General features: G+C 35.7%; 1 protein-coding gene across 1 annotated transcript in view; it reads right to left on the bottom strand.

Moving 5' to 3' along the window:
• igsf9bb (immunoglobulin superfamily, member 9Bb) overlaps positions 1-10,469 on the bottom strand; it is a 189,410-nt gene extending 178,941 nt beyond the window's left edge. Inside the window, exon 1 of the mRNA XM_056446481.1 lies at positions 10,204-10,469. Within this exon, the coding sequence (XP_056302456.1) occupies positions 10,204-10,267 (64 nt within the window). The 5' untranslated portion in view covers positions 10,268-10,469. The remainder of the gene's footprint in view (positions 1-10,203) is intronic.
• Positions 10,470-12,804: the final 2,335 nt, after the last annotated feature.

Below are 12,804 nucleotides of genomic sequence, written 5' to 3'. Positions count from 1 at the left end.
GTAGTTAAAATGTATTGTAAACCTGACATTAGTATCATAACCAAATCTGTAGCCAAAGTCCTTTTGAGTTCACTGGTTTTTATTCCTCCAGTTTATTTTCTCATATATATTCAATGCAGTAGCTATACTCAAAATATCAGCAATATTGCTGCAGAAGGTTTTTTGTGGTTATTGGTAATTGTTTCAACATCAATATGGCAATATGATCATTTGCAATAGTCACATTGCAGGATATGCAATGTTGAGTTTGTATTATAATTTATCAGTTGCATGTGTTTTTTAATGACTGTAATTGTATAATGACATTGAAAGCAGTCAGGTATAAAACAATTTAACTTTTTTGACCATAACTATGATTAATTTTATTGAATTATTTTTTTTTTTTATAGACTCTGGAAACAATAAAGCACTTTTTTTTTTCAAATGTATCTTTTTCTTGATTGTATTTATGGATTGTTATGCATGAAAATACTCACAACACATGCAAATACAGAAATGCACTGCAGATAGCACAGACAACAACGAAAATGTGTCGGGGGATTCAAAAAATGTTATAGATTGTTTATTAGATTTTTTGGAGATGCACTCTCACTGCAGAACTATCCCAATCGATCTAACATTATAAATTCTTTCCGAAATAGAAATATTAAGTCATCTGGTAAAACTGTATTCATATAGCAATATATACAGCAAAAAAAAATATCGCAATGTTAGATTTTTCCAATATCGTGAAGCCCTTATTTGATGGATAAACTTTAAAGAGAATACCTCTTAGAAGACCTTTCACGTCATTGACTTTAGTTTCAGTGAAGTTACTCCCATAATTCATGTAAAGAATCAAAGGGTGTAGGAAAAAGACATTTTTACATTGGTGTACAGAATCTAGATCTTTAAATGGAGCGTGTGCCTTGACGTGAATAAAACAGTCATCTGGCATGTTTTCAAGCTATGATTTTTATGAGTTGATGAGCTTGAATTAGAATCATACTGTCTAAACTTTAATGCCAGAGCTACGTCATGCATAATTAACCGAATTCCACAGAGCTCTTTTGAAGGTATCTATATATAGTGTTGTCTTGCAAGCATCTATCAGACAAAGTAAGAATGCAATTGGGGGAAGGGAGACCAAAGTCAATGCTGGCCCAAATACCAGCTGATTGACATGTAAGGGTTGGTGACTTTTATGGAACAAGCCCTTTGCCCTGGGCCAGCGGTGGCCTGTTACTTCCTATTCACATCAGTCAGGAAGCAGGCCTGCCTTTGGTGAAAAATTGATGCTAGAGCACTCGCACGTTTCATGCTGTTTTTACAGTACAGTATCTGAGTGTTGAGTGATTTCATTGAGGAGGATCTTGGGAGACCATGGTTTGAAGCTGCTATTTAAAATTTCTTTTTACATACATATGTGTATGAAGGGCTTTCCTGCTACCTAGGCGTATTAGAGAAGAAAATGGCCTACAATTTTCGCAAAACTTAAAATTTGCAGTGGTTTTAACATAGAATTAGCACTAGAGGCCACAAAACATCAGCAACTTTTATTCCCTTTCATGCTAATAATGATTAAAAGGCAGATTATCAATTATTGATATTCCGCAGTTCCTTGAACACTTATTCATTCATTTTCTTTTCGGCTTAGTCCCTTTAATAATTTGGGGTCGCCACAGCGGTTTACGCAGTAGATGCCCTTTCACACACATACACTACGGACAATTCAGCTCACCCAATTCACCTATACCACATGTCTTTGGACTGTGGGGAAAACCAGAGCATCCGGAGGAAACCTATACGCAAACCGAGGAGAACATGCAAACTCCACATAGAAATGCAAACTGACCCAGCCAAGGTTCGAACCAGCGACCTTCTTGCTGTGAGGTGACAGCGCTACCCACTGCACCACATATATAACATATATATTGCACCATATATACTGTATATATATATATATATAAATTAGTAGTTTTCCATATATATTTTTTTTTTACCCCTTTATTTATGCTTTTCAAATGCATTATGGAACCTTGATCTTTCTTCCAACAATTTTGTAACCTTGAAAAGTTTGAAAAAGTGACTTTTATTTCAAATTTCACTATTAAAATGTCTATAGTCTACAGTCACTTTGTTAAAGTGTAGAGTTGAATTTTCAACATCAAAATTCGACAGAGCAGAGATCAAGGTCCCATAATGTAATTCACAACCACAATAAACAGATGATCTTGTGAATCACAAAATGGTGTAACGTATCACAAATCTCACAGTTCGGATAACACTACGGGTTTTCAGTCACGGATTAGACCATTTTTCGGATCAGCAAAAAAGGGACAGACAAATGTCATTTGCTTTCCATCTATACAAAAAAAAATACTGCAAAAACCATTGGTTTTAACCAGCAAAACTGGCCTCACAGAACCTGTAATTTTAATAAAAATCTAAATAAAAACAAAGAACCAGCTAAAAAAAGAAAATATTCAATACGAAAAATTATCTTTGTTACTGTTGCTGATAATGCTAAATAAAGCAATCTAACATTTTGTACAACATATCATATTTATTTTCAATTATTGATTCAACAATTCATACATTAAACTTCATGTTTCATTATGGGTGTTTCATTTTTGAAAACCTATTGAGTGATGATTGTTTGTCGCCGCCTATTGGTTACACAATGTAATAGCTACAACATTCACCAGCGTCAAGTTCCATTAAACATCAGTGTTTTATCTGAACTATAAACTGTTATCCCAGTACTTCTGTGTTATTTAATTGTTTGCAACTAACAAAAAAAAATGTAAAATCTGAATCTCTCTTGATCAAACACAGATTTGAATGCAGCAAATCAACGGATTATTAAACCCATGCAAATCAGCATCAATTATCATTTATGTTGTGCTGGTTTAAATTGAGATCACAATCTTTCAATGTTTAATTGTGCAGCTTTACACTGAATGCGTTAATGCAGGCTAAACAAACAGTGACAGAAAACATCTTTAATCAATAACCTAAGAAAGCATTTGGTAGGTTCCACCACATCTTTTTCCGTCATCATTATATTTTACAGGGAAGTAAAAATGCTTTCATGCATGTGATTTGAATGACGTGGGCAGCAATCGCTCTGCAATTGTTATAAATGTTGGATTAAGTTCAAAAAAGTTATTAATTCGTAGGTCACTTGCATTCTGAACTATGCGTTGTGATCCGTACAGATCAATGATCAACCGTAATCCGTTACACCCCTACAAAATATATAAATGGTTAATTAACAGATTTTTTACAGTTTACTTATTTCTAAGGAAACTGAACCCAATTTTAGCACAGTTCACTTGATATTTCACTTTAAAATTCCAAAATGTGACAAAAGCAACATCACATTTTTAACTGCACACTTTGAAAACATAAAATGTCTCTAAATAAATAAATAATAATAAACAAAAGACTTCATGTGTGTAACTTAACAGCAATGATATAGAAATCACACTATCCTCCACAGAAAGAGAGATACTCAGAAAATGATCAGAATATATAAAACCTCCAATCAGTTGAATGAGTCAGCTGTCAGGATACAAGCATCAAGATCTGAAAGGCTCTACCACAAATTTGTGAATGAGGCAGCCTCTGCTGTTGTATCAGCGGGGAGTCTGTCCAGACACATGGCTGAGGTGCTGGACTAGAAGCGGAAGAGTATCAGAGGCAGGAAACAGCCTTTGAAGTGCTGAGAAAGTAGAAATGGATTCCAGCCACAAGCACAGATGAGACATTCACATACTATTCTACAGTGCTGGAGAGCTATTTGAAGATTTTTGTTAGTTTAAAACTGAATAAGGTATCTTTAACACATATTCGGTATGACAACGCATAATCATTCACAGTTCACTGCAGGATAGGCTATGTTTTACACAAAATTAATAATGCACATCTAAATACTTGGAAATACATGCTTCAGAGTACATTTTAGTGAAACCACAAAAATGTCTTTAAACATTTGACTGTAGTTACTAATTTAAGTGCTTTATGACATCAACAACTTTAGTTCTTTTTTACCCTAATGATACTTTGTAATGTCCTGGTTTCTGTTTATTGTATATTTCAGTTTTGTGTTCATGTCACTTCCTGTTCACATTAGTTTACTCTAATATTGTTATTGAGTTAATTGTCTCCACCCCCTGATCAGCTTGTTTAATTAATTGTTTCCTCGTGTATTTATACCCTGTTCTGTTAGCACTTCATTGTCATTAGTTTGTATGTCAAGCCCATGATGTCTGCATGTTTCACTCATTGTTTTGTTTTTGTTTGTTTAAATAAATATTTGATTGGCTGCATCTGAATCCTCACCTCTTGTTTATTCCATGCACTACACCAGATGTGACATTTACATTTACATTTACATTTAGTCATTTAGCAGACACTTTTATCCAAAGCGACTTACAAATGAGGACAAGGAAGCAATTTACACAACTATAAGAGCAGCAGTGAACAAGTGCTGTAGACAAGTTTCAGGTGTGTAAAGTTTAAGAATCAAAGTATTAGAATTATTTTTTTTTTTGAGAGAGAGAGTGTACAGTTAGTGGTATAGCCAGAGAGGCAGTTACAGATTAGGAAGAAAAGTGGAGACTAAATAGTTCAGTCGTTTCTTGAAGACAGCAAGTGACTCTGCCGTTCTGATGCAGTTAGGGAGTTCATTCCACCAACTGGGCAGATTGAATGCGGGAGTTCGGGAAAGTGATTTCTTCCCTCTTAGGGATGGAACCACAAGGCGACGTTCATTCACAGAACGCAAGTTTCTGGAGGGCACATAGATCTGCAGAAGTGAGAGCAGATAAGAAGGAGCAAAGCCAGAGGTCGCTTTGTAAGCAAACATCAGAGCTTTGAATTTGATGCGAGCAGCAACTGGCAGCCAGTGCAAACGGGTGAGTAGCAGAGTGACATGTGCTCTTTTGGGTTCATCAAAGACCACTCGTGCTGCTGCGTTCTGAAGCAGCTGAAGAGGTTTGATAGAGTTAGCTGGAAGCCCGGCTAGTAGAGAGTTGCAATAATCCAGTTTGGAGAGAACAAGAGCTTGAACAATAAGTTGAGCTGCATGTTCAGATATGAAGGGTTGGACCTTTCTGATGTTATAGAGTGCGAATCTGTAAGATCGAGCAGTTCTAGAAATGTGGTCAGAGAAGTTTAGTTGGTCATCAATTAGTTGGACATACTTACAGGGACACATTGTCGAAAAATAAAGATTTAATTTCGTGCAGGTCTGTGCACAACAACAAATAAATACCAGAAAATAACTTAATTGTGAATATGATTTGTAATTGAATACATTTGCCTGACCTATCGATCTCTATACTGATACTTTACTAGCATTGTCAGTTTGCTCGGTAATGTTAGCTCACTTTGGATGATGTTGCAGAGTGCTCAGTGTGAATGCAGTAAAGTGCGCTAAAACAAAAGAGATAAATGCAATGTAAAATCAAGGTAAAAATAAGTAGTTGCAGTGGCTTTTTCTCTAACGAGTGCTTTTGACAACACTATTTACCGGGTTTAGTTTAGTAATTCGTGTGACTAGGCATGAGACAATAACTGGTTTCAAGGTTTAGCGCGGTTTGGAAAAGTCAAGGTTTTAGTACCGCTAAAATGTTCTGTTATACCATTCCCAATGTATTTGTAGAGTTTTTAAATGTATTTTTTTAATTGTTGTAAAAAAAATCTTTTTGAAACTAATGAAGAGAAATCAAAGATTTATTTTAACTATTTAGCCTGACATGTTTACTGTTTCAAAATATTATAAATGTTTCTTAAAATAAAATAAATTGTGTTCAATGGGGTAAAGTTTTTTTTTTACCCAGACATTTAAAAACAACTTTTTAATCTTTAGAGCAGTAATCATAATACCTCTTTAATTTTTGGCCGGTAATCACAATAACATGATACCGTGAAACCGTGGTATTTTTATTCAAGGTTATCATACCATCAAAAACTTATACCGGCTCATACCTATGTGTGACAAGAAAAATGTGTTTCTAAAACATACAACAAAATATAACCTAAGGAACATCTTTGATTTGCAAAAACACAGACAATGCCCTCTAGGGGATTTGTCATCTGAAACGTGCAACAAAATGTACCCAGAGCAATGTATTTATGTGACTGAGACATCTATTTCCAATGAGCTTGGGCTGTATTTGTGCTATTAATTATATTTTGATTGTTTGTTCGTATTTATTACTGACCATTTAATTATCTTCTTTTTTTTTTTAAATATCAATACCTCAAATCAGTTAGGCCAGTAGCTTTTAGATTTTGCTGGTACAGACAAAAAATTTACTGTATATATATATATATATATATATATATATATATATATATATATATATATATATATATATATATATATATATATATATATAGTTTATATACTAAAATGGTATATAAAATGTTGGTTATGTTATATAATGTTTCAAATGTTATATAAAATGTTATTTCCATTCAAGTTATTTATAATAACTTATTTATTTAAAATTATTTAAAATAAAAGGCTATATCAAAAACAATTATGACAGAAACTAAATGTGACATTCATTATGGGTTTATGATTATAAAAATTCACTTAGGTAGTTTTATTTATTTATTTATTTATTTATTAAATGTTATATTTAGCAATGAACATTTCGGTTTCAGTCCAGCTTGTGTGCCCCCTTACGCCCTGGCTTGTGCGCAAAAGTGCATAAAATCAACAAAAAAAGTGACTTAAAAATGTTTGTGTTCTATTAGTTGTAATTCCACTGTGTTCTTCAAAGCCCAGAGCATTCCCCCTCACTCAGAATCACTGGAGCCAACAAAATGCATTTGGAAATTGGCTGCCTCAGCTGTGCCCTCTGTGGTTCGCATTCTGCAGCTTTCCACGCAACCAGCGTAAGTCAGCTGCTTTTCAATGTTTGATTGGAACGCCTGCCGTGGATTTGGCTGGATTATAGCTGACATTATAAATCATAATTACAAGACATTGAAAGTGTCTGTCAAGAGAGTCAATGAGTAGAAATACAACAATTTAAGTGTACATTACTCGCGATTTGCAGTACAAAAACACATTAAAAAACTCTATGAACATGCTCATTTACATTGTACCGGAAAGCCAAGCCAGATGTGATGACAGGCAGCTTGTTTGTTATATAAACAATTTAAATTTTTCCACAAGGAAGAGGCATACATATCATTCCACTGGATAAGGATCAAGCCATCACAGCCTGAGGATGAAAGAGAAAGTGATGACTGTTGGAAAACACGTCCAATGTTATCCAACACCGCTTAAAAATGAGCAGCTGTCAGGTCCCCCGCCAGCCCTCCTCTAACAGGCTTTCTGTGAAACATAGACTCGGGTGCAAACCTCCAGAGCGAGCTTTCTTTGGATTCAACATTTCCAGCTGGCAACTACATCAGCACCGCCTAAGGGTTAAGATCTCGGCACAATCTAGTCTGCTAGCAGGTGCTAACTGCTAAAACAAATCACCATCATTTCATATGTATCCACATCAGCTTAAATCACATCCTGTTCAAGCATGACTAGAAGTCACAATTTGGCCGGTTTATCCAAGCCTGTAAGACCCTTCTCATAGGTGGCATGATGGAGGCTGAAATCTAATCACTTGGAAATATAATGCAATGCAATGTAAGGTAATTAAAGGTTTGTATGAAATTGTTCAAAAGTTTGAGCTCTGTGAGTTTTTTTTAATAGAAACTAATGACATGATGGGGACTAAAATGTAATATTTAGAAATATAATATAATATAATATAATATAATATAATATAATATAATATAATATAATATAATATAATATAATATAATGTAATGTAATGTAATGTAATGTAATGTAATATAATATAACATAATTTATTCATTCATTTTCTTTTCGGCTTAGTCCCTTTATTAATCTGCGGTTGCCACAGCGGAATGAACCCGCCAATTTATCCAGCACATGTTTTGCGCAGCGGATGCCCTTCCAGCAGCAACCCATCTCTGGGAAACATCCATACGCACTCATTCACACACCTACAGTGATGGGTTGTGGCTGTAAGGGCATCCGCTGCATAAAAACATATGCTGGATAAGTTGGCGGTTCATTCCGCTGTGGCGACCCCAGATTAATAAAGGGACTATGCCGAAAAGAAAATGAATGAATGAATAATATCGGTGGCACAATGGGTAGAGATGTCGCCTCACAGCAAGAAGGTCACTGATTTGAGCCTTGGCTGGGTCTATTGGCATTTCTTTGTGGAGTTTGCATCTTCTCGCTGTGTTCGTGTGGGTTTCCTCCGGGAGCTCCGGTTTCCCCCACAGTCCAAAGACATGCGATATACTGTAGGTAAATTGGGTAAGCAAAAATTGTCCATAATATAATATAATATAATATAATATAATATAATATAATATAATATAATATAATATAATATAATATAATATAATATAATATAATATAATATAATACAGTATAATATAATATAATATAATGTCATTTAGGGCTCAGGTGATTGGCACTAATCTTTTAAGGTCATTGAAACACTATCCAATAGCTCTATAAAAGTTATTACTGTATAAGCCCCCTTGGTTCTAGTCTAGATATATTTAGACCAATTTGAGCACCTGCCAAAATGACAATCGTACAGACATGCTGATTTGGCAAAACAAGCTTAACAGAGGACAGATGTTGGGCTTATGCTCTAATCTCAAAGGAAGATGTGCTGTTCCTGAGGTGATGGACGTCTCAACAAGTTCAGAGTGGTTGGTTAGCAGTGGGCCTTCCTGAAGCAATGCATCAGCTCATGGCTCTCAGAAGGCTGCTTCTGAGTCCTCTGTTTAGACAGAAGTACAAAGCAGAGATCTGGCACACGTCCAGGTTTGTACCTAGTGATTGTGGGCATGTTTGCCAGCTGACAGCTTGAGACAGGAGGGCGAGGGCAGGGAAAGAGCTGCATTGGGGCTGGGATTGTGCAACGTGGCTCTGACACACAGGAGGGAGACACTGAGCGGATGAAGCAAAGTGCACAGTCAGAACAGCAAGGTGAAAGACGTCTCACTGTCAGATAGAGGGGATGACACAGCTCAAGTTTAAAGATGTGTGATGATCTTGCTATGCTTTTTGAATATAGAAATCAGAGTTGGCATCTACTGCACAATATTCAAGACAGGTATAATGTCTGTTGTGATTTTGGAAATGTGTAATTAATCACAGTACAGGCATGCAATGGGAAAAGTTCTCAAATTGTGACCAAAGACTGGATGATCATCAGTAAGCAGCCCTCTAGTGGATGAGATTGAATTTGCAGGGCTATGTGAGTCCATGAGCCCAACATTTGAAATAAAGACACCACTTTAAACTAGTCTGAAGGTGGATCAGATTTACGAAAGAAACTGAATTGAGATTGTAATAGCCATCTTAAAGTGTTCTCGTGTTTAAGAAGCTAATGTTTTCCGAGAAAGGTTATTCAAATATATTCAAAAAGTGAATCATTTAAGCACCCAAATAGACTGATATGATACTACAGTGCACCATACCATCAATGCATATTCCCACTAAAAACACCTTAAGATGTGTAATTAAAGTTCTCTCTATATATTCTCTATATATATTCTTTATATCTCTATATATACCTCTTTGAGGTATAGTTCACAATTTAGTTGATATCATGGCATGGGGTTAAAATTCCTATATGACATAAAGACTTAGACACCAAATATATGCATTGAAACTGAATAGTGAATCTCAATTTGTATTCTACACAAAAGAAAGTCATGCAGGTTTGAGGTTATGCAAATGATGGAAAATGCATGTTTTGGGGAGATTAATCCCTTTAGTGTCATAAAACATACTTAATGTGAAGTATACAAGCTTGAACAACATGTGAATATGGATGAAATAGACAGCAACAGCTCAAATCTTCCAATTTTGCGAGCTCAGGTGACTTATATAAACTAGATCTTCAACTAAAATGTCACTAACCAGTGATTTTAGCATTATTCAAGCATAAAAATAAAAGTGTAACCCTTCAAAATTGTCCATAACTGTAGTGTTGTTCACTTTAAAATATTCAACTTGGCCAAATTTAAATATTATTCTGAAAAATAAACACAATCTCAGGAATAATATCAATAACTGGAGAGAATCCACAGCAATATTCCACAACAAACTTAAAGCCGTATGAAATAAATTGCACTTCGACTCACCTTGAGCAGCTGTTCCTCTGGTGCTGAATACACTTGCTATCAAAGTGGCCACATACCAAATCATAGTACTATTGCCAACCAGAGAGAAACCTCATCATATCTCAAAGTGCCCCTTTCAATAAATCATTCTTAGCCGAGCCCCTGGTCGTTAGACGCGCTGTCAGCTGCTGAGACCCTTTTACTCATGCCCTGCATACTTTTCTCCGACGGTTCCCTTCATTCTTTCCCTCCCCTTCTTTCCTTTCGCATCCTCTCTCGATGAAATAGAGCACCTGCACCAGCGCACGGCAGCCAGACGCGGCTCGATGGCAATGCCAGCGTGAAACCAAGCATGACAATTTAGCTGTTAGCTCCGCCCCCGCTTGAATTTCATTGGCCGGCGGTGGAGGCGTCGGGGCGGAGATTGGTCGCCTCTCCGTCGCTCTCCATGTAAAAGCCGAGAGCACCGCGTTTCAAGGTGAGTTGGAGCGTGAAGTGGCGTCGGAACCGCAGTATCATGCGCAAAAGAGAAGTCGTGTAAGCAGCCTGTCGGATACCCGCCGCGGGTACGAGGCTTCGCCTGTTGGGAAAGTTAAAGGTGCGGTGGAGTGGAGTGGACGTCACGCGTTCATGTGTGGGGAGGAAATCCTCAACCTGTATGCGTCATTCGCATTTCATCCCATCGATTGTACTGCGCGCGGTCTAGTACTGAGACACGAAACTGGAGACACACTGGTTTCTCCGGTAGTAATGATGTCACTTGTTAGTGACATCATTGCTGAACTAAATATTCAGGTCTAAAGTATTTCAAAGTAACTAGAGCGCAGTAATGTTACGACACAGGTGACGTGAGCAGAATCAGTGTATTAACATCGCAATTGCGCATGCATAAGGATTCATCGTCCCCTGACACCATATTACTCAGAAAAACAATAGGTCTACATTAGGTTTTACTGTGGTATAACACCAAAATTCCAATTTGAAATATAGTAAAAATATCTTAAAGGGATAGTTCACACAAAAATGGCATTGCTGTTAGTTGATTCAAACTGAGCCCATCCAAAATGTAAGAATGATAAAGTAAAAATAAGTATTTTTATATACAGGTGAAGCAGGGTAAGTACTTAGTAAGTAAGTGTTACCCGTGGCTCCTTGCAATATTTTAAGTTCTTCATTCATTCATTTTTTAGGCTTAGTTCCTTTATTATCAGGGGTCGCGACAGCAGAATGAACTGCCAAATTATCCAGCATGGGTTTTACGCATCATATGCTCTTCCAGCTGCAACCCAGCACTGACAAACACCCATACACTCTTGCATTCAGACACATACACTACGGCCAATTTAGTTTATTCAATTTTCCTAAAGCACATGTCTTTGGACTTTGGACTTGGAGGAAACTCACGCGAACACAGGGAGAACATACAAACTCCACACAGAAATGCCAACTGACCAAGCTGGGGCTTGAACCAGCGACCTTCTTGCTGTGAGGCGACAGTGCTAACCACTGAGTTATTGTATCACCCGTATTGAGGTTTTATGAAGTAAAATTATTGTATTTAGCTTAGGAATGTATGGGATATTGGTCATTTAAAAACATACCACATGACATTATATGAAAACAGTTTAAGGGCATTATTACACAACAAAATGTACTAAAAGTGTTCAGCATTAAGTACACCCCTCACAAATCTATCTTTTAAATTCATATTTTTAATAGGAAGCTATACAATATTATATTTGTGCATGTGCAAATACATTAGATTAGTCAGTACTGAAGCCAAATCTTGAGATTATCTAACAACATAACTTACAATAATGGTCCAAAAACTAGTACACAAATTTATAAGTTATAAAAAATTTAAAATACTGATTTTTAAAAAGAGCAAAAAAATATGTATATTTAGTTGAAATTTTGTAAGTTGTAATTTATTTTTGCAATATTTTGCTTGAATTTAATTGTATTATCTTTCAATTTCTAAATATGTTTGGTGACTAAAATATTATTTTAATAATATATCTGTTTTAAAAAATCTGTTTTGTTTAAATGCACCAAAACACATTGCCTATATTCACTGAGAAATGGATACAAATATTCATTCTCAAAATGGGGTGTACTCAATTATGCTGACATTTTGAAGCCTTTGCACTTTGAAACAGATTTTGGCCTCTAAAACACTGTTGTTAAATGGTTGGCCACATTGCTTTAACAACTAATAAAGATTGAACTTGTCGAAAATTAATACTATGTTCAAAACATTTGCTGTCAAAGTGATGAATTGTGCCACGAAAGTCATGTCTGAGAAATTTCACATCTCTGAATGCAATACATTTTAAAACAGACATGATGTACTGAAAAAGTATTCACATCAATGCTCAGATTCAAAAATAGTTACTTAATGTTTGGTGATCCTTATTTACTTTTATTTTTTTCAGAAAACAATAACATCTTACAGTTTTAGAAGATCATGATGGTGAGTATAATTACAGAGTCATGCCTTAAAGCTTATTATAGTATTTAACTTATGCGTCTGTCATTTCTTGTTAAAATTAAGTCACAGTTTGTATTCAGTCAAAGAAAAGTGTTTAAAAAGCAATAGAAATACAGAAATGTCAAATAATT

This window comes from Danio aesculapii, chromosome 21, assembly GCF_903798145.1.
Source record: "Danio aesculapii chromosome 21, fDanAes4.1, whole genome shotgun sequence".
In the NCBI taxonomy this organism is placed as follows: Eukaryota; Metazoa; Chordata; class Actinopteri; order Cypriniformes; family Danionidae; genus Danio; species Danio aesculapii.
Note: the sequence above shows the minus strand (reverse complement) of the source record. Positions and strands in the feature narration are given on the sequence as shown.